At 39.0% G+C, this 21,541-nt stretch overlaps 1 protein-coding gene across 2 annotated transcripts; it reads right to left on the reverse strand.

Moving 5' to 3' along the window:
- Positions 1–3,687: 3,687 nt before the first annotated feature.
- ipmkb (inositol polyphosphate multikinase b) lies at positions 3,688–19,381 on the reverse strand. 2 transcript variants are annotated; one of them, XM_078788892.1, is made up of 7 exons: positions 19,235–19,366; positions 18,235–18,707; positions 13,122–13,207; positions 12,065–12,161; positions 11,578–11,750; positions 8,260–8,341; positions 3,688–5,585 (listed from the first exon to the last, which is right to left on the reverse strand). In XM_078788892.1, exons 2-7 carry the CDS (start codon positions 18,461–18,463, stop codon positions 4,807–4,809), a joined length of 1,446 nt encoding a protein of 481 aa, XP_078645018.1. In that variant the 5' UTR covers positions 18,464–18,707; positions 19,235–19,366; the 3' UTR covers positions 3,688–4,806. The 2 variants fall into 2 exon arrangements, with proteins under 2 accessions (XP_078645018.1, XP_057917330.2); XM_058061347.2 differs by having other exon boundaries at positions 18,235–19,381.
- Between the last annotated feature and the right edge of the window lie 2,160 nt (positions 19,382–21,541).

Genomic DNA, 21,541 nt, shown 5'->3' on the forward strand with positions numbered 1-21,541 from the left:
AAAAAGTAAAAATGTTGTTTCTGCTTATGTATTTTAATAATGTTTTATATACCTCTGTTAGCGTCTTTCAATTATCGTCAAAACTTTACCAAAATGTTGCCTCGGTTTGAGTGCATTGTCTGGTCAGCGTACAATATGGCGGACTTTTTGTTATTAATACACCGTCATCGGTGTGCTTAATGTAACACATATGACTCGCAAATGTCAACACAAATTTAGAATTTTACAATTCTAGTTTTGCATACAGAAATTCGAAAAGCATATAAATGATGATTGAACGGAATAAATGAAATTAAATGCGTCTTACCTTAAATTGAAGACTACTGTTCCAAAGCGAGATCAGCCACCCCCATCTTACTGTTCGTAATAACGTCAAGAACCACCACTTCATTTATTAACCTTCAATGTTCATTTATATAATTAATTCACCATTCATATAGATTAAGAAGTTGTTTTATGCTATAAAACTATAAAAACGTTAACATTTTTAGAGTCAATCGCGGTCGCCATCATAGCCGTGCGACGCTACTTCCGGTTCCGGTTGCCATTATGTAAGATGGCTAATAGGAAGGAATAATTGAGGTGTGCTGTAATAACTTCTGTATAATGTACAGGTCGCTGTTTTGTCACTTTTTAGATTGGAATTACATTTGATATAACTTTAAATAGTCCACAATTGTAAATAAAGTTATGTACGTGTATCTGTGCACAAAAGTTGCATCAGTGTCATTGTATACGGTAATAGTTGACTATTTATTCCATGTACATATGCAGGATATGGAATTTGTTAGCTTGCCGTGACAAAACCGGCAGAGACTGATAAAAGCTGCCAGAATAAATGAAGACAACAATGAATTTATCCATTTCAACAATGCAGTTACAAATAATTGCAAAATCATGTAAACATTTAAGTCTCCTAAAAACATACGTTCATTCAAATTCAATTATTATTAGCAGTCTCCTTTTTGTCACATTAAAGTTGCAACGCCTTGAATCGGGTTATCATTGGCTTTACATATTGTCATTTTATACAGTACATATGTATGTTTCAAAGCTACATATTGTCTAAAAGGCCTGTGCATATGAGGGGCGCTGGGGGGGGGTCACAAATGTTGAAGCACAAAAAATAAAAAGCATGTTACAATATGAAAAATGTTCCATTCAAACAAATGCCCGGCAGCAAATAAGCACACATTTTCACTGTCTTATGTAGCAGTAAGCAGTATATGACACAAATATGACATGAATATTTGGGGGGGGGGATAGGAGACCTTCGTCCTTGACCTCAGAAGTTATAATATAATATTGAATTGTACTCTGTTAAGTTCTGGCACCCTATCTTCACATTTCTCTAGTTGGACTTCCATCACAGCCCAGGAATAGAAAACTAGTAGCCTACAAACCTTGAGAAATACTATATATACGTATACATATATATCATTCTAAATAGTAATCCATCTAACAAAAAAAAAAAAAAACACATTTAGGTGTTTTATAGTTAAAGGAGACATGATGCACTTTATTTCCACAGATGGAAACATTTCTTACGTAAAATTAAAATCTGCTGGCCTTTTCAGGGCGGTCAGTGTGGGGTGGGGTGAACTGGAGGAGATGGCATCATAGAGGAAAAGCTGCTACTGGAATAGTCTTGACATACTTATTTGACTGAAAAGTTTTGAAAAAAAATATTTTTTTAAAGTAATCAGGGTCGTCTTATATTCGGCTTAATACGGTATTCCACTTTGTTTTTATACAGGGTCAGGCAAAATCATCTAACACATTTTTTAGGTTAAATAAAAGGCAAATAAAGTAAAACCAAAAAGTGATTTTCTTTTCAAAAAGTACATATAATGCCATTTTGCCGATGTTTTTGGTTTCTTTTTCAGTTGCTGCCAATAATTGGACTGGTAAGCATGGCGCTTTCATTGTGAAAACGTTTATCAAAGCTAACAAATCTGTAACTGCAACACAACGAGCGTTCCGTTTGCACTTCAGTCTTGGTAGACATGATCCTGTAGCAGCTGGAAACATCTTGTTATGGTTACCAACTTCAGAGCTACTGGAACTGATTTCATTTTTAAAACAAAAATAAAAACACTTTTTTTTGTTTTACTTTATTTGCCTTTTATTTAACCTACAAATGTGCCTGACCCTGTACTATGTCCCCAATCAACAAAACCCCAAAACATTCAATGACTGTCTACCTTCATTCTCCGTTCACTAAGCAGCACTTCAGTTCTTCACTCCAAACATGAAGCTTGACTTTGGCAGCTGTGGTCTTACCAGCTAGCGTTCGCTACATCTGGGTTAGAAATTCACACAGTTGGACCTCATTCTCCACTTTAGGACAACAAAACCACATCATTATATCCCATCAACAATGGTACAGTCCTTAATTGTACGTCACCGTTAATTGGTTCTAGACCTGACCGTGAAAAGTACATTTCAATATTAATAAATGGATTATTTTCATAGTTAGCATTGAAAACCTGTTTAAATATGTATTATTAGAGACCTATACGCGTCATAAAACCCCGACATTCACCTTTACACCAGGGGGAGTTCATTGTTAGTGTAACATCTTGAACAGAATATGTATATGTATATATGTATGCATAGTAGGCTATCGAGCTAACAGGTTAACCTCCACTTTATTTATCCTAAACTTAAGAAAGGGGTTGGAAATGAGTGGGGAAACAGGGCAAAGTAAGAAACCAACAAAGTACCACTTCCTCACTGAATGTGAGGAGAACTTTAGGTAATGTAAGGTAATACTCCATGTTTTGCCTTTCAATATTTTTGCTGGCCATAGGCAACCATGAAATTTTTGAGAAACCACAATGGAGTGAGGGAGTGGTGTTCAACCAGCAAAATGGTGAGGGAGCATGCAGCCCCGCAAACTAAGATTTTAGCATCTCTTGTAAAGAATAACACGGGAGTGTCTAAGGTTGCAAATACCAGGAAGCAGAAGAAAACAAAAAGCACAGGCAGTCGGCACATATGGAATATTTAAAAACATACGCTCTATATGATGCCATCACAATGTTAATATTAATGATGCATTCTTTTTTTTTTTTTCCATTCATTTACCTGAGTCAGTTCCCTGTTGACACTGGATTCAACATACACACGAAGCGACAACACAAGTGAAAGTGTACAAATAAAATAAGGTGGCTGACGTGATGCCCCGGCAGTAAAGTGTGTGGCTTCAAGGCTTCAAGAAATCACGCTTGAATCCAGCTGATGTTTTGCTCGGCGTTTCAAAATACACTGTAAACTTGCAAGGAGGAAAATCCAGTTGAGATAGTCTAGCTGTGTGAGATTATTATATATATACAATTCATTTTCTTAAGTGTTGCTGTGACTAAACCAAAGAACTAGAGTGAGTGAATGCTGAGAGACAGTGCCGCTGTACTCGTGTTTAAAAACAACTTAAATGAGGACTACAATCTGGATATTACGAGACTATGCCATAAGAGCAATCTGATTGGACACAGAGGCCCCACTCACACAATAATATGTCGGGCGCATGGGTACACTTCATGTGGAGTCTGGAACGACTGCCATTGTTACTAAATTTTTAGCAAGCTAAAAATTTGGTCTATGAGCTGCTAGGCAGCAGCAGGCAGAGCCCAAGACAGCTATTTGGAGGGAGCCTATCGCAGCTGTCTTCGGGCGAGAGGCGGGGTACACCCTGGACTGGTCGCCAGCCAATCACAGGGCACATATAGACCAACAACCATTCACACTCACATTCATACCTATGGACAATTTGGAGTGGCCAATTAACCTAGCATGTTTTTGGAATGTGGGAGGAAACCGGAGTACCCGGAGAAAACCCACGCATGCACGGGGGAGAACATGCAAACTCCACACAGAGATGGCCGAGGGTGGAATTGAACCCTTTTCTCCTAGCTGTGAGGTCTGCGCACTAACCACTAGACCGCCCTATATTATATTTATAATATATAATTACATAGAATTCTATTCTGTCAGATTATTTGCTTGAGTGATGGCCAGTTTACTTTACCAATTGTGTCTGTTTCTTATACATTGTGGTCCATCCTGTGTTGAGCTAGTTAAAAAAAAACATGTTTAATAAACACAAATTAGCAAAAATATTATCCAGTCGCATGTTGCATTAAAAACTTGTAAATCCTTAAAAAGGTACACTTATTATAGATAAAAAACTATGAGATTAATTATGAGTTAACTATGCAAAACCTGACTAAACTTTTAATCGACGGACAGCGCCAATGATAATCAGTAACAACTTGAAATTAACCACTTTAATTATGAGTTAACTATGAACAAAACACAATTAATCGCAATTAGAGTTGTAGAAATGTAGTGTCGTACCATGAAGCGATGGTTCGAAAGAAAACGAGAAAATGTGAAGTCAACGCTTGTCTCTCAGCATCCTCACAAGCATCAAGTCCAAAAGCTAAGACTGCCATAAGTATCATCAAGTAGTTCGAGATGGTAAGAAAATCTCTGGCTCAATCACGATGTGAGATGTTCTGATATGCAACAAAAAAAGAGTTTTTAGTGGCCATGATATAAAAATAGATTTGTCATATCCAGTGTATTGCAAATGGACTCACGTTTTGGAGCGTCAACAAACCCGACTGAACACCTTCATGGGACGTGCATGGAGATCAACACAACCGTCAGCCTCAGTGACTTTTGTTCGGAATAACAACGCACAGGTGAGATGACGACAGTGGCGGGTCCTTCCAAGATTCACGAGGGAGAGCGGATGGGTAGGAGGAGTCAGTGGTCGACTTTCAGTAGATCAGGAGAAGTCTAAACATCATCACAAAGGATCTGCTCCAAGACAGTCAGTAGATGCTTGAGGCCGTAGATGTAGCCGTGATCCAGGCTCTCGCTGGGGAAAACGTGCGCAAAGTCGATCATCTTCACCTCCACGTCTGCATCTCCTTGGCTGAACTCTGCTGCGTCTCCTCCTCCTCCTTGTCCTCGCATTATGTCCTCTTCTGTCCTGCTGCTCTTCTCCTCCGCGCTACCCTGCACTTTTCCTTCCAGTTGGGATTTATTACCGTTTCCGTTTGGTGGTTGCCGGGACAACCATGTGGAGTTGTCTTGCTCACGGAGCTCGGGCGGTTTCTCTCCAGAGAGTGCTTGGCCTGCTGTTGTCCCCAAAGTGCCATCATCTCCACTGTTGCCATGAAGCAATATGTTCTTAGCACAATGATGGCCGCCACCTTTCCTGTGATTGGTGTAAATGGAGTCCAGGCTGCAATCACAGGCCACCGTAACCTGAAAGTTATTGTTGTACTCTGCCATTTCTTCTTCCTTGCCCCCCATTTCCAGTCTCGCTTCGTCCTCCGCATCCCAATTCCTCCCGTCCGCCGTTGGGCTGACTGGGGGTTTGAAGAGCGAGGAAAAGGCGCTTGAGGTGACAGAAGAGGGGAAACCCTCATAGACAAAAAGAAGGGAGCTGGCGTAGAAGGCCAACTGACGCTGAGACTCAAACCAGCGGAGGATATTTTGCACTCTGCGGAAGCTGGCCGCCACGGCGTCCTTCCTCAGACAAACTCCGTTGTGGAAGAATTTAGCCAAGCCTGGACGAGAGAAGAATAGATTTCCTTGGTTGGCCAGGATTTACACTAATACTTGAAGTGATGAAAGAATGAGTAATGGTGTCCAGGTGAAATAGATAACATTGAATCAGATATCCTCACACCCAAATCACATTCAGTGGTCTAAAAAAAGTTTTTTGCCCCTTCCTGATTTCTTATTTGTCATTTGTTTCACATCATCAAACAAATGTAAATATTAATCAACGGCAATAACTGAACACAAAATGCACTTTTTGATTCAAACTTTTGTTATTAAATCTCAAGTTAACTGAGATGAATTGAGATCTATCAATCTGGAAAAAAGGTTATAAAGCCATTTCTTGGTTTGGGAGTTTGGGACTCCAGCAAACCACAGTAGGAGCCATTATCCACAAATGGTGAAAATATGGAAGAGTGGTGAACCTTCCCACCAGTGGCCGGCCAACCAATTCGAGAGGTCACAAAAGACCCCACAGCAACATCCAAAGAACTGCAGGCCTCACTTGCCTCAGTTAAGGTCAGTGTTCATGACTCCACCATAAGAAAGACACTCGGGAGCAAAAACTGCCTGCATGGCAGAGTTTCCATTGCTGAACAAAAGAACACTAAGGCTGGTCTCCATTTTACCTTGATGACCACTGCATTTCAGATAAAGAACATCATAGCAAAAGTAAAATATGGTGGTGGTAGTGTAATGGTCTGGGGCTGTTTTGCTGCTTTAGGACCTTTGGGAAAATACTCAGTTGTCCGACCAGAAAAGAGTTGAACATGTTGGAAGGTGAGTGTCCCATTACATCTGTAATTGTAAAAGTAAGGCTGCATTTCAGATAAAGAACATCATAGCAAGAGTAAAATATGGTGGTGGTAGTGTGATGTTCTGGGGCTGTTTTGTTGCTTCAGGACCTGGGTAGGAAGGGGAGTGTCCCATTACATCTGTAATCGTAAAGGTAAGGCTGCATTTCAGATAAAGAACATCATAGCAAGAGTAAAATATGGTTGGTGGTAGTGTGATGGTCTGGGGCTGTTTTGCTGCTTTAGGACCTTTGGGAAAATACTCAGTTGTCCGACCAGAAAAGAGTTGAACATGTTGGAAGGTGAGTGTCCCATTACATCTGTAATTGTAAAAGTAAGGCTGCATTTCAGATAAAGAACATCATAGCAAGAGTAAAATATGGTGGTGGTAGTGTGATGTTCTGGGGCTGTTTTGTTGCTTCAGGACCTGGGTAGGAAGGGGAGTGTCCCATTACATCTGTAATCGTAAAGGTAAGGCTGCATTTCAAATAAAGAACATCATAGCAAGAGTAAAATATGGTGGTGGTAGTGTGATGGTCTGGGGCTGTTTTGCTGCTTCAGGACCTTTGGGAAAATACTCAGTTGTCTGACCAGAAAAGAGTTGAACATGTTGGAAGGTGAGTGTCCCATTACATCTGTAATTGTAAAAGTAAGGCTGCATTTCAGATAAAGAACATCATAGCAAGAGTAAAATATGGTGGTAGTAGTGTGATGTTCTGGGGCTGTTTTGTTGCTTCAGGACCTGGGTAGGAAGGGGAGTGTCCTATTACATCTGTAATCGTAAAGGTAAGGCTGCATTTCAGATAAAGAACATCATAGCAAGAGTAAAATATGGTGGTGGTAGTGTGATGGTCTGGGGATGTTTTGCTGTTTCAGGACCTTTGGGAAAATACTCAGTGGTCTGGCCAGAAAAGAGTTGAACATGTTGGAAGGTGAGTGTCCCATTACATCTGTAATCGTAAATGTAAGGCTGCATTTCAGATAAAGAAGATCATAGCAAGAGTAAAATATGGTGGTGGTAGTGTGATGGTCTGGAGCTGTTTTGCTGCTTCAGGACCTGGGTAGGAAGGTGAGTGCCCCATTACATCTGTAATAGTAAACGTAAGGCTGCATTTCAGATAAAGAACATCACAGCAAGAGTAAAATATGGTGGTGGTAGTGTGATGGTCTGGGGCTGTTTTGCTGCTTCAGGACCTTTGGGAAAATACTCAGTGGTCTGACCAGAAAAGAGTTGAACATGTTGGAAGGTGAGTGTCCCATTACATCTGTAATCGTAAAAGTAAGGCTGCATTTCAGATAAAGAACATCATAGCAAGAGTAAAATATGGTGGTGGTAGTGTGATGGTCTGGGGCTGTTTTGCTGCTTCAGGACCTGGAAGACTTGCTGTGATAAATGGAACCATGAATTCTGCTGTCTACTAAAGATCTACTAAAGGGGGGGGCATAACTTTTTCACACAGGGACATGAAGCTTTGGAGTTTTTCTCCTTTCACAATAAAAGTTTGATTTAAAAAGGTGTTGAGTTGTGTTGTCATGGACTAATATTTACATTTGTTTGATGATCTGAAACATTGAGGTGTTGAGGTGTGACAAACATCTAAAGAATACTAAGTAGCAAAGGTTCTGCATCACTTGATGTTTGTCAGTTGTGTTGTGGAGTTGAGCTTTTGGCAATGTGCAGTCGAGCCTTTACGGTGAACCCATCAGTCAAACACGAATTATTAAATACCTGTGTGGTTGGTGTCATTTTGTGAAGAGGTGAGATCTGTGTTCTAAATGTATTTTCTGTGTAATTCTAATCATTTGTAACATTTTACAGACTAAAAATGGCCGAATGTTATATCACTATTGTAGTAGTAAGTATGCATTAGTCAGGACAACATACCATCTTTAATGGTGTCCTTCAGCAGTCTCCTCCCATAATGCTGGTCAAACGTGTCATACGTGTCACTGCAAAGCTTGTAAACCTGACAGAAAATGAATGACATTTAGGTTATTTACATGATATTTTCAAAACAAAAACACTTTGATGAAGACATGGTTGAAATTGTCTGTTTTCCACGTGTTGCTTTTTGAAAGGGACTCCAACAACAGTGGTGTAGGGCGACATCTAACGGTGGAATATTATAACTGCGGTATCAACAGGAAGTCAAACCTCTGGTGTGAGTTATAGGGTTGCATTGGTTAGGATACTCTCACATACATCATCACAGCGGACTTTTAGCAAATCAATAATTAACCTTGGCAACACTGAGCCCGTCTACTATAAAGATCAGATTTAACAGTTTTTATGTACTTTGTAAACATCAGCATTTGATGACAGAAACATTGTGTGAGCTGTAAAGAAAAAAAAACAAAACAGGGGTGTCAAAAGTGTTGCAATTTGTTTTAAAATATGGGAATAAAGTCATGAAATTACAAAAAGATTGAAAGTTGAAATATTTGAAAATAAAATAAAACAGCAGTAGAAATAAAAAAAACAGCTGTAAGTTTATAAGAAAGTCAAAAATATTAAGAAAAAGTCAAAATATTAAGAAAAAAAGTCACTTTTTTTCTTAATATTTTGACTTTCTTCTTATAGGAAATATGGGAATAAAGTCATGAAATTACAAAAAGATTAAAAGTTGAAATATTTGAAAATAAAATAAAACAGCAGTAGAAATTAAAAAAAACAGCTGTAAGTTTATAAGAAAGTCAAAAACATTAAGAAAAGAAAGTCAAAATATTGAGAAAAAAAATTGACTTTTTTCTTAATATTTTCACTTTTTTTCTTAATATTTTCACTTTCTTCTTATAAGAAATATGGGAATAAAGTCATGAAATTACAAAAAGATTGAAAGTTGAAATATTTGAAAATAAAATAAAACAGCAGTGGAAATTGAAAAAAAAACAGCTGTAAGTTTATAAGAAGAAAGTCAAAATATTAAGAAAAAATTGACTTTTTTCTTAATATTTTGACTTTCTTATAAGAAATATGGGAATAAAGTCATGAAATTACAAAAAGATTGAAAGTTGAAATATTTGAAAATAAAATAGCAGTAGAAATTGAAAATTAAGAAAAAAAGTCAAAATATTAAGAAAAAAAGTCAAATTTTTTCTTAATATTTTGATTTTTTTTCTTAATATTTTGACTTTCTTCTTATAAACTTACAGCTGTTTTTTTTTCAATTTCTACTGCTGTTTTATTTTATTTTCAAATATTTCAACTTTCAATCTTTTTGTAATTTCATGACTTTATTCCCATATTTTAAAACAAATTGCAACACTAAACTAAACTAAACTAATGAGGAAAATTTAAATTATGAGTTAAAATATGTATTTTTTTGTTTTTTTTTTTTAAAGCAAATGATTCATTTTTGAGGCTCATTTCTGTACTTCCCAGCCTGGTCTTCATATTCTTCTTGCTCATGAGGTGGTGTAGCCATTGTACTTGTGTTTACGGACTCTTACGGACAACCGATTGATTCAAGTTGAACTAAACGCTGCAGGTCATCCGGTGAAAAAAGGGGATAATGTTGACATTCTGTTCTCCAAACCGCATGTTCGCTGGCTTGGGACAGATGATTAGTAGGTGGTAGGTGTTGCTGAGAACAAAGAGCCACAATTTGTTCATGGCTTTTCTTGACTGAAATCCACTGCACAGAGCGACACGCCACTATTTATAAAATGCTTCCAGCCTCGAGTTTGATACTGGTTTTGTGCGAGTAAGCCATATCCATCGTATCATGTTCATCACCCATGCTGTTTCAACCACAAATGCACCTTTGTTCAGCTCAGTGTTAATCATTAAATGAGGTGCAGCCACTTGTTGATGAATTCCAACTTTGCTTCAGCCAAATGCCTCTAAAATATTTAAACAGAAGTTGAAGCTGTCTTAAAAGTTGAACATTATAAATGATTACAATGTGCAAAGATGCTAACACCCTAAAAAAAAAACTCCATGTCAGTTCATCTGTTGAATGCCAGTAGATCTGATGTCCGTATAATAAGAATATCTTCAAATGAGCAGGAAATGATATTGGTATAAACAAAGCTGATTGGTAGATGTTCCACTACTTAACTGGCTTCCTTTCCAAAAGATAAGATGTACAATGATGTTTTCCACGCCTGCCTGGCCCATGCGGACCCAGTCAACATCTTGATGCGTGACTGTGTGTTCTGAGCCTGACTTTATGAGAAAGAACGCAAGGACACAAAAGGACCGAGAGAAACGATATTGCTGTTCCAAGGTGAAGCCAGGATTTCAGGCATTGGGAAATTGAACAGATAAGCTGCTCGACCTTTTATTTAGAATGCCAACGTATCAGGCACCTACCGGCCAATTACACGGCTATATGAAGCCAGAAGACGCGTACAGAAGTCAGGAAGAGGAAGTGTACATTCGGGATTACGATGCACCCCTACCAGCCCCGGTAGTGTGACTCAAAGTAGACTACAGGAAATTCTGGACTATAAACCACTACCTTTTCCACATTCTTGGAAATCTGCAGCTTAAACATTGATGTGGCTAATTTGTGGCTAAAAAAAACTCCAGTTCCCATAATGCTTAGGGTGTTACTCATGTGTATGCTGCCATGACTTTCATTCATTCATTCATTTTCTACCGCTTTTCCTCACGAGGGTCGCGGGGTTGCTGGAGCCTATCCCAGCTGTCTTCGGTACACCCTGGACTGGTCGCCAGCCAATCACAGGGCACATATAGACAAACAACCATTCACACTCACATTCATACCTATGGACAATTTGGAGTTGCTAATTAACCTAGCATGTTTTTGGAATGTGGGAGAAAACCCACGCATGCACAGGGAGAACATGCAAACTCCACACAGAGATGGCCGAGGGTGGAATTGAACCCTGGTCTCCTAGCTGTGAGGTGTGCGCGCTAACCACTAGACCGCCGTGCCGCGCTGCCATGACTTATGCAGTGATTGTGTTTTGATCAGACAATTCTGAAGTACATTTGATCAAATGTAGCATGACTAGAGCTGGACTCCAGGAAAAAGAAACATCTCAAGTCTCACCTGGGAACACCGAGTGACACCGACTGTATACACGATGGGTTACAGTGCGTCTTTAACTTACGGCTTATAATCACGTTCATCATTTAGAAACCTACTAGAAGGCTTGTGAAGGTACCAACATGCAGTATACTTCCATGTTTACATAATGTAACATTACACATAATCCTTAAAGTCATACTCACTCTCATACCCAGGACCAGGAAACCTATCTCCTCCATTAGCGGGTACTTCCTGATCTGCTGCTCCCTTTTCTCCTGTGAGGCGAATGGATCGTAGCTCCGCTGGCCCAGCTTCACATCCATGATGCACGGCTTGACAAAGTGTCGAGTCACATCCTCGAGCTTCAGGTACAGGTCTGAGGCGGTGACAGACGAATTAGGAATTACTTGTGGTGGCTTTGGGGTACAAAAGCAACTGTTGGTTTCTATTTGCATTCTACAAATATGAAGATGAATATCAATACTCTGTACCTTATTAGCACTCTGGTGCCAACGTAAACAGCACCTAAAAATTTGCAGGCTGCAACTACTTATTGAATAACTTACTTTAGTAATATTACTAATATTTACTAATAGTGGCAGATGATCATCAGATAAGTCTTCTTATTGTCTATCATGCACTAAAATGCATCCACAAGCGCGCACACAGACACACACAACCTCGTCTCACCATGAGGTGCATCAGGAGAGGACCAGGTTCCATAATATTTTGGTAGATGGTTCTGGAGCTGAAGAAGACATGGGTCACAGCAGTCCTCTGCATATACCTGGGACATATAGATATATAATAGAAATCACAGTAGAAATGAAAACGAAGGCCAAATATAGTTTTAAAAAAAAAAAGCTAAAAAAAAAACATTTTGTCAATTTGGGAAAAAAAAAATTGGACCACCCACTATTTCTTTTTTTCATTTGAATGCCTTGTACAACTAAAGGTGTGCTTGTTTGAACAACTACTGCATGTAGCAATCATGTAATCTGATCTTTATCCATTTCCATGGCTCTCTTCATAATAATAATAATAATAATAATAATAATAATAATAATAATAATAATAATAATAATCAACATTTCAAGTCTGAACTACCATTTGTATGACAGATTTTTAATCCGCTTGGATTCTATTAGCTATAAAGTTGTTCCCCGCCACCTCGCCGCCTCACTTTATCACATTTTTTCAAAAAATGTATTCATAAATGATCGTAGTTTAGTAGTAGTAATAATAATGGACAACAACTAAAGTTTAAGGAAAGTATTTCATTGGAAGGCAAGCAGCTTATAAAATGGTGCTGCAATGCTGACTCTGTCCACCAGTGGGAGGCAGAGGAGCCCAGAGGGAGGCTGACGTCATTGCAGCGCTCGAATGAATGCAATGCTAGGGCGCAATGCATTATTTAAAATATTTTTCCATTTTTAAATCGCCTTGTTAGACATTTCTATATTAACTAGGTATACCTTTTGAGTGTTAAGTTGATGTGTATTGCATTTAGTGTTATTGTAAGATAACAGTGTATTGTGATACCGTTGCATATAATGATTTCCAATAGGTTGTTGTGAGTGCACCGATAGCTCATGATTGGCTCCTGCCAAAGAAAGAGCTCGCATTTCCTCTCTGACTTGCGTGTAGCACAGTATATAAACAATTAGTAGTATTTCTGAAGTAATGGAGATGTCAGATGATTAGAATTTAGCTATAAATTTGTTAAACTAACGGCCGTGCCTCATACCATGCTGTAAAACTGCATCTCCCTTGGTCCTCTGGGTGGAGGCTGAAGTTGCTTTAGGACTGTTCCGTCTGGATGCTGCAGAATCCCTGCAACAAAAAGTCAAAATTCACAAGTGAGTAACGCAAGTATGAACGTGACTACAAAAGGCTGTGTCAAGATTTAATGCTAATACAGACGAATATAATATATATACACTATTACTGGGGTAAGAGAACCAAGCACCTCTAAAGTTTCAGTTGCTCTGATTACGCCTACGATGAGAACTACATTTTCATTTCAGCCAAGCTGGTGGCTGTGTGGGAAGATACAATGCAGATATTTATGCATTTTGGCCATCAGTTTAAAGAGGGAAGTGCTAACAAAGTGCTAACAAACTGTTATTTATTACTATGAAAGTGCTGATGGCTTTGCAAATGAAGGTTCTATTAGCAGTGACCACAAAATCCAAGCCATTCCAAGGGATGGGACCAACTATTGACAATAGTATAGACCAGAGGTAGGGAACCTATGGCTCGGGAGCCAGGTAGGGCTCTTTTGATGACTGTATCTGGCTCTCAAGCATTTCTTACCACAATAAAAATGTATTTTTGCTAACATTTTAAAGTAAACCATCACAGAAATGACTGTTAAAAATAATATTCAAAATCAACAACTTTCTTATGCATTTTAATCCATCCATCTATATTCTGCTGCAATACGGCCAACGATATCTATCTTTCCTGATGATATTTTCCAGGTCAAACACCAAAACTCGATTATTACTGGATAATGCGGTAGTGTACCTCGGTCATTGAGATGTCAACATGTAAATATAAACTTTTCTCCTTTAGTCAAATAGTCACCTAGCTAAAGCTGCAGAACCAAGCCTTCTGGCAAAGATGGCCAAAAGAATGAAATATACTGAGTATGGTGCAAAACCATGCAGCAGCAGAAGTTGCATTAATGGCAACAAGTATTTGATTTATTATTAGACACTGCGCTGCTCACGAAAGTGTGCTGGCCACACCCCATTGGCGTGGGGTAGTGTGCCTGGTCTACGTAATTAGAGCCCATTATCTAAAACTGTTGGTCTTACATAAAAATGCACACATATTATTGCATTCAATGTTTAAAAAAATGTATATGGCTCTCACAGATACACATTTTAAAATATCTGGCCTTCATGGCTCTCTTTGCCAAAAAGGTTCCCGACCCCTGGTATAGACAATACTATTGTCTAATACATGTTGGGCATCTGACTGAAGACACGAGTGTTTACCCTTCCATTTCTTATTCGGTGGCTAGTCGCTCATATATTTGGACCTCCACAGATAGACTTTGCACTTCCTGTTTAGAATCTTCCATGTTTATATGGAAACTCTTATTTTCAAATCTTGTACTCGGAAAAAGACACTTTCCATTACAGTTGTGTGTGGTATAAAAAAGGACTATGACCCATCGGTGCAGTAGTCATTGCCCAAAGCTCACCTCACCTCATAGGGCAGGGGTCTCAAACTCAATTTACCTGGGGGTCACCGGAGCTAGGTTCTGGGTCGCATCAGGTTTTCAAAAAAAAACAAAAACGCATTTATTAAAAATCAATAAAAAAAAAAAAAAACTATCTTCAATGCTTTTGCTTCTGCTATACCCTACACTTTTTCAGTACTTTGGTTCCGGTTTTCCACACCAAAATATCTGATAAAACATTCCACTGTTCTCAAATATCTTAATTTTAATTTTTCTATACATAAAATAAGATTAAAAAAATAAGTAAACAAATTAAGAATAAAGACAATAAATCAATCAATCAGTAATAAATAAGTAAAATAATAATAAAAAAGCAAATAAGAAAAACATAAGAAACCACATACAGTTGGTAGAGAAATTATTTTTTCTCGATTCAAATGTACAGTATTAACAGTTATTTAACCTTTAACATGAACATTAATGAAACTTAATAATTTTACCCAATTAGCAAGTTAGCATCGTACTCAGTTCCATCTGGGAGCAGCGTCGTAACTTTAACAACATGTTTGATGAGATGCTTTATCTTATTTTCCGTTTTATTCCAAATCATTTCCTGCATTTATTTGTACCCAGCGTCATAAGCCTTTAGCTTCATTGCTAATCCAAAGCAAAACCGGGCGGGCTAACAGGGTAGGGTAACAGTATGGGCGGGGGCAAAATCATGTTAATTGTGTCCGGTGTGCACACAGCTTTAAGCTGTCATTTCAACATTAAACTTTGGTATCAAGGTGGGGGCCTCAAAGTAGCGTCTCGCGGGCCGCATTTGGCCCGCGGGCCGCAAGTTTGAGACCCCTGTCATCGGGTGACCAAACAAACGACCAAGTAGAGCTGCAACAATTAATCAATGATTTTATATACATTTTTTTCTAAAAAGCAAATATACTATATTACTATACCATATATTACTCATTTGATAGGAGGGTTGTCGACCCCCGGCCTAACAACAAGCTTCAGATAAATGGACGAAGAAAATAATGGTTATTTGCAGTGGCTAAGTGGCTAAAAAGCACATTAAGATCCTTGGCCGAGCCACTCTTGCATCATAATCCCATAGTTCCCGTTTTAGTAGACTTGAACAATATGCAGTATATGCAGGTCAACTCGCGTGATGACCTGGCCAAACCTGCTGTCGGGAGGAGTGACCACAATCGTGTTCAGTCAGCAGCAATACAGGCTGAACAGGATTCCAGTATTTGTTCAACACAGCAACGCCTACATAGCACAATACCTCTCCAGTACTACAATGTACTGTGTGTGACTACTGTTAATGATTATTCAGGACTGAGTCCTGAGAGAAAATGAGATAAGATTACTGCCTTACTGTCAATACATTGTTAACTGAACGCTTCTATGTTTTAACAGAGAGAAGACATCTCATTCCGTAGGCTTCTGAATCACATCTCCACATTTAGAGACCCTCTATTTGAGTAATGTGTCGACCGACAGCGATGACGACAGCGCGGACGTACCATTGTAATGACGACATGTATGCCTTCATGGAGTTCTGCCACCAAATGCGACTCCACATACGTCTACAAGGACGTGGTGTACATGAAGAAAGACTTCTAAATGGGCATCCATTGGAAGAAATCTTTCACCTGAGTACAATGTTTTCACTAAATGAGCTTTCCATTCAAATCCTAATTGTCCATAGGTATGAATGTGAGTGTGAATGGTTGTTTGTCTATATGTGCCCTGTGATTGGCTGGCAACCAGTCCAGGGTGTACCCCGCCTCTCGCCCAAAGACAGCTGGGATAGGCTCCAGCATACCCACGACCCTAGTGAGGATAAGGGGTGGATGGAAGCCTTCCATTGAGACTCCTCAAGTTATTATAAGACCTCTTCGGTAATAACTACATTATTTACACATTTTCCCATCCAAACGCCCTGTGGGTAAGTTGACAGTTACACAGGTATTTAAGCAACTTTCATGATGAGTGACAGCACTCAGTCACCCTGATAAGTCAAACCCCCGTTTGCCAAGTGGCCAGTCACCCAAGATCAGAAGTCACTGTACTCGTCTCTGGACCCGATGTTCCATTTCCAGTTCAATACAATTTCATGACCAGGGAGTTGAAACTTTTTTTTTTCTTCCAAAACTTCAGCACTGACTCATGGCTGACAGGAAGGTGTCTCAGCTGTAGCCAAGATTAAGAGAAGTACTTTACACAGTTGTTCACATAGGAAAATATCTGTTTTTACTTAACAGGAAGGTTTGAGTATGGCAATTAATTCAATCAGGCAGTGTAGAAAATGTAATGGAATGCAATGGAATGCAATGAAATAAGAACGAGTTTGATTTCTGTAATAAAAAGTGAGTGTCTGCTATTCTAAGATTTTTATGAAATGCATTAAAGTGGACCTGCGATGCTCATTTCCAGCTTTATATCGAGTTGTGGACTCCTATAGAGCAGCTACACACAATAGCCCTCATAGAAAGCTTTCTAGATCTTCCAGATTGCTGCAGCGTTTCCATGGAAATGGTCTGTTTCATTTATTCCACTCACCCCAACCTCCAGGCATGCCCACTCCGCTGTGATTGGTCATACTCTCAAGCGCTTCAGAGGACTTCCGGATACGTCGGTCCGTGTTTACTGAGTGCAGGTAATCTGCAGCCCACATAGGGAGATCTGGATTGCACTGATGTCAGTAGAACTCTGTAAAACCAAGTGTGCGGCACCATCCTAAACTTCTTTCAGGGCTCACTTCCAAAGACACAAACCTCAATATCTGATATCTGGTGCTTTGGAGTTGTTTTAAATGTTGTGTTGTGTACAAAAACAACATTTAGAGGTCAGACAAGTGGAAAAAGGTCTCCTTTAAATAGGCCCATTTCTGCCCATTATTGTCATTAAAATGACATTGATATTTTTTTTAAGTTGGTGTGGTTTCTTTGTTCACAATTAAATACAATTGAAATAATGTTGGCCTATGTTGTTTCGATATTAGCAGAATGTGAAACTGATGATAAATGGACATTGAATTCCGACAATTTATCGAATGAACCGAATGTTGACAATTCAACATAGATTCAAGATCATGTCGATAACTGATTTCATAGCCATGTGGGTCCCAGGTTGAGATAATTTGTTTAAAACCTCTGTTTTAGATTGTTTCAACGTCACCTTGCTATCTGGATCCTCTCTAGGGTCAACCTGTTGTGGTCATAGAAAGCGGATTAACTGCAACGTTGCAGAGGGGTGGGGTATCGGACAAGGTATCGAAAGATGGTTCAGAAACAACCCAGAACCACAAGCCTGTTCCTGCTGCTGCCCGATTGTTTTGATGGCTGTTTTATTACTATACATGTGACTTCCATGTAGCTTTGTTGGCATCATATTATGTGTCAAAAAGAACCCTTTCGTTTTGGGTTGAAATTACTTTTGATAACAGTTAACCATTGCTAATATCTGCTGTAGTAGTGTGAATTGGATGGACATTCACGCATTGTGTAATAATTGTACAAATATGTAAAGAATTGATTGGCTATGGCAGAGGTCATCTTCCACGTGACTTCCCAGTCATGCATAAACTACGGAAGAAGCTGTCATATTCACATTATGTCATTCATACACATAGAAAATATGTTTAAGTGCATTTACTCACCCACTTTATCGACTCCATACTTGTGACCGGCGACCTGATGTGACAGCGGCACGCATCCATTCAAGTGAGCCGGGCCTTGCGGTTCCTTTGGCCGCTGATCGCTCTTCTGTTTGGTGGCGCCACCGGGGGAGATGCAGGAGGTCATGGTGACAGTGCTGGAAGTCAGCTCCAGTCTGCCCAGCGCTAAGGTGGACTTCATCATCATTTGGTGATGATGCCTTGCTGACATTTGTAACAAAGAGCAATCTCAATAAAAATCAAAATGTCACTGTGTGGATCCACATACTTTTCACGCAAGAATCGGTCTGGATATAGAGGAATTGCAATAAAATGTTTGGGCGTGAGGTTGTGAAATCTTTAGGAAAGTGGCCCAGGCCAGACGTAAGCGACAACAATGGCTCCGTTTGCTGCTTTCCACCACCGACAGCAACTGTAGTGACGTCCGGCAACAGTGTCGTAATCCCGGCTGTCACCTGCGACGAAGCAGTGGTCCTTGATTCACTGGTTTTCATATCTTGTACAGCAGCAAAAATACAATCTGGCCACATCCCACTTCCTGACAACGTCAATCATAGAAGAACAGGAACGATTTCCGCACAGGATTTTCAAAATAAAACAGCGTGGGGGGGAAAGCTGTAAATGATCTTGCCAGTATTCGGCAATAGATTACAGCATCACAAAAGAGACATAATACACGTCATTACGGGTTCATAGTATCCACCATCCAGGCAAGTACTTCATTTCCTCGCCCTAGAGGGTCCTGTTGCCTGTGCGTGTCGAGGATGTTGCGACACATTCAGGAGTGGCATTCAGTTCCCGCCAGTAAAAAATAACAACAGGCTGTAAAAATGTAGATTAAAACGCACCACAGCCACAAAAATAGGCTACACAGCCCAAATGTGGATTCCGTCAACATCCGTTACGTACATGGGCCTATTGGCTATTCCTCATCGCGTCAGAAAGTCACAACACAACGAACACCTTCGAAACAAAGGTCTACCATTTGATAGCGGGAAGACAAACGACACATCCCAGCCTTAAAAACCTGGAAGTGCGGGGGATACAGCCGCTAGATCGCCTTCAGACTTCTTTGGAGCTACATTTGTTTCCATTCCAAACTGTCGCAAAATATTTTTTCACTTCTTTACGGCAGCCGTGTAAAGGTATTTTTTTTCCAACAAACTTTATTGTAACAACTTCCGTTTGAAGAATAAACAAACCCAACCTTTCGTCGCCGGGTTGAGTTCAAAATATTTTTCATTAATTATAAGTACTTTATAAAATATTATTCTAATGATCAAATAAGCGATGTAATCTTTTTTATAATGCCCAGATACAATTTTTATGGTGGAAAACACACTGATAATAATAAAATATTGTCATTTATTGCAACGAGATGCTAATGATATGATAATGCATACTGTCTTTAATCTTATAAGACTGGATATTAAAAGTGCCACTCAACTAAATGCCTACTCTATATATTATATACACACACAATTAAATAAAAATAATCACAGGACTATTATGAAGCCATTTTTAAACAGAAGTGAATTATTCTCTTCTTCCTGAAACTTAAAAACACAGGAACGGGAACATCACGTGACCACTCTGATCAAGACTATGAAAAATAACTACTTTGGCCTGTTAAAAAATCATTTTTGAAAAAGATCATTAAAACCCCCTCCAAAGTCAGTGTCTCACCAGTTAACACTGGTCGTGACAAAGTTTGTAACTCATCTTCTATAATTCCCATAAATCTATCCACCAAATGATACTTATCTGCCAAGATACAGGGCTCCATAAACACAGATGGTGGAATGAGTAAACACATGAAAAATGCTGTTTACAGTCAAAGTAAGTGTTTCTTCCTCACATAATGATGTTTGTGTACGCATGCAGCCTAACCCCATTCGGTTTAGCTCTGGAATTCAGTCTACCAAACCATTTAAACAACACTTTCCATCCCATACGGTGCATATGTTAGTGTTCAGTACGGTTCTGGGTGCAAATTGGAAACCCAAGATCCAGTTACAATGTCTTCATAGCCAATGTCACATTAAAGAATATCTGATTAATTCCTAATAAAGTCCAATAGAAATGAAATGTTGAAAAGGTGTCAGTCATGAGTCGATGCTCCACTCTTGTAACTGGGCGTGCTTCATGTCAGTGTTTCCAGGAGGCTATGCTGTGTTTGTGGTTTGACCATTAATAAGGACAAGGTACAGTAGAAAGACATCGCCAACAATGGCCCCCAGACCGCACTTTGGATACCCCCTTCTTTGTGCTCATTGGACATTCACTGTTAACCCATTTACTCTTTCTATGCAAACAATTGAGTCAATTCACCTTGAATAATGTAAATTGTGTTGCATGACTTAAATATAGGAATATACAACTAGTGAGTGTACCTATTAAGTGTACAAAGTACACTCATTGAAACACTGGGATTTCTAACTGTATATGACTTTTTGAATAACATAATGTCACATATTTCCAAGACTGGTATGTATATATATTAAATTTGAGAAAATTGCGCTCTGTGGTTGGGGATCACTGGGACTCTTAATACATTTGTTTCACTGCAGGTAAACATACAGTATGCATACAATGTAAACCTTTTCTCATTCAATGTGGCACTTAAGTTTCTTTGCAATGTTCTCATGTGGGATTCAAGTCTTTCATTGTATTCTTTGAACACACCCACTATAAGGCTGTAGAACCTTTGGATTTCTTCCAGCTGACTACAAACAAAATGTGACAATAATAATAAACAGTATTAAATACAGAAAATAAAAAGTTTATTGTACTGTCATTATTACTATGACATGTCATATAAGAATCTTAATGATTTAAAAAGGTACTACAGCACTGGTAATGTACTAGAGTGAGTTCCTTGCTCTTTGTCTCCCCCTAGTGAGGTGTAAGCCACTGTGATAAACACTAACAACTTTCCAGGGTTATAATATTTTTCTATCATTTTAGTTGAAGTTTATAGATGCACTGCAACTCCAACTGTGACTGTTAACGTAGGCAACGATGGCTGTACATGCAACGTACACGTAAATGCTATGAAAAACATGTCTGCAAGGCGCTTGTGTTGATGTATGTTGCAGCGCTGATGTAAGACGACCACAATTTTTAAACCAACTGCAAAAATTGTAAGAATTTGAATTTCTTTTTTGCAGGAAGTTCTACTCAGTAGAGCTTTAAAATGCAAAAAGATGAAATACCACTGGTACACAAAAACAAAGCATTCAACTTAAGTAGCCAAACTCTTGGCTTTCCAACGTTACTGGCATGACAA

The sequence above is a fragment of the Doryrhamphus excisus genome, linkage group LG2 (genome assembly GCF_037039965.1).
Source record: "Doryrhamphus excisus strain RoL-2023G ecotype Guam linkage group LG2, RoL_Dexc_Guam_v1.1, whole genome shotgun sequence".
NCBI classification, from domain to species: domain Eukaryota; kingdom Metazoa; phylum Chordata; class Actinopteri; order Syngnathiformes; family Syngnathidae; genus Doryrhamphus; species Doryrhamphus excisus.

Excerpts from the sequence above, each read along its gene's own strand:
- ipmkb (XM_058061347.2), bottom strand. The coding sequence starts at position 18,463 with ATGTCAGCAAGGCATCATCACCAAATGATGATGAAGTCCACCTTAGCG. Across the intron at positions 12,162-13,121 it reads AGATGCAGTTTTACAGCATG|GTATATGCAGAGGACTGCTG; the intron begins GTATGAGGCACG and ends TATATGTCCCAG. Across the intron at positions 8,342-11,577 it reads TCCTGGTCCTGGGTATGAGA|GTTTACAAGCTTTGCAGTGA; the intron begins GTGAGTATGACT and ends ATTTTCTGTCAG.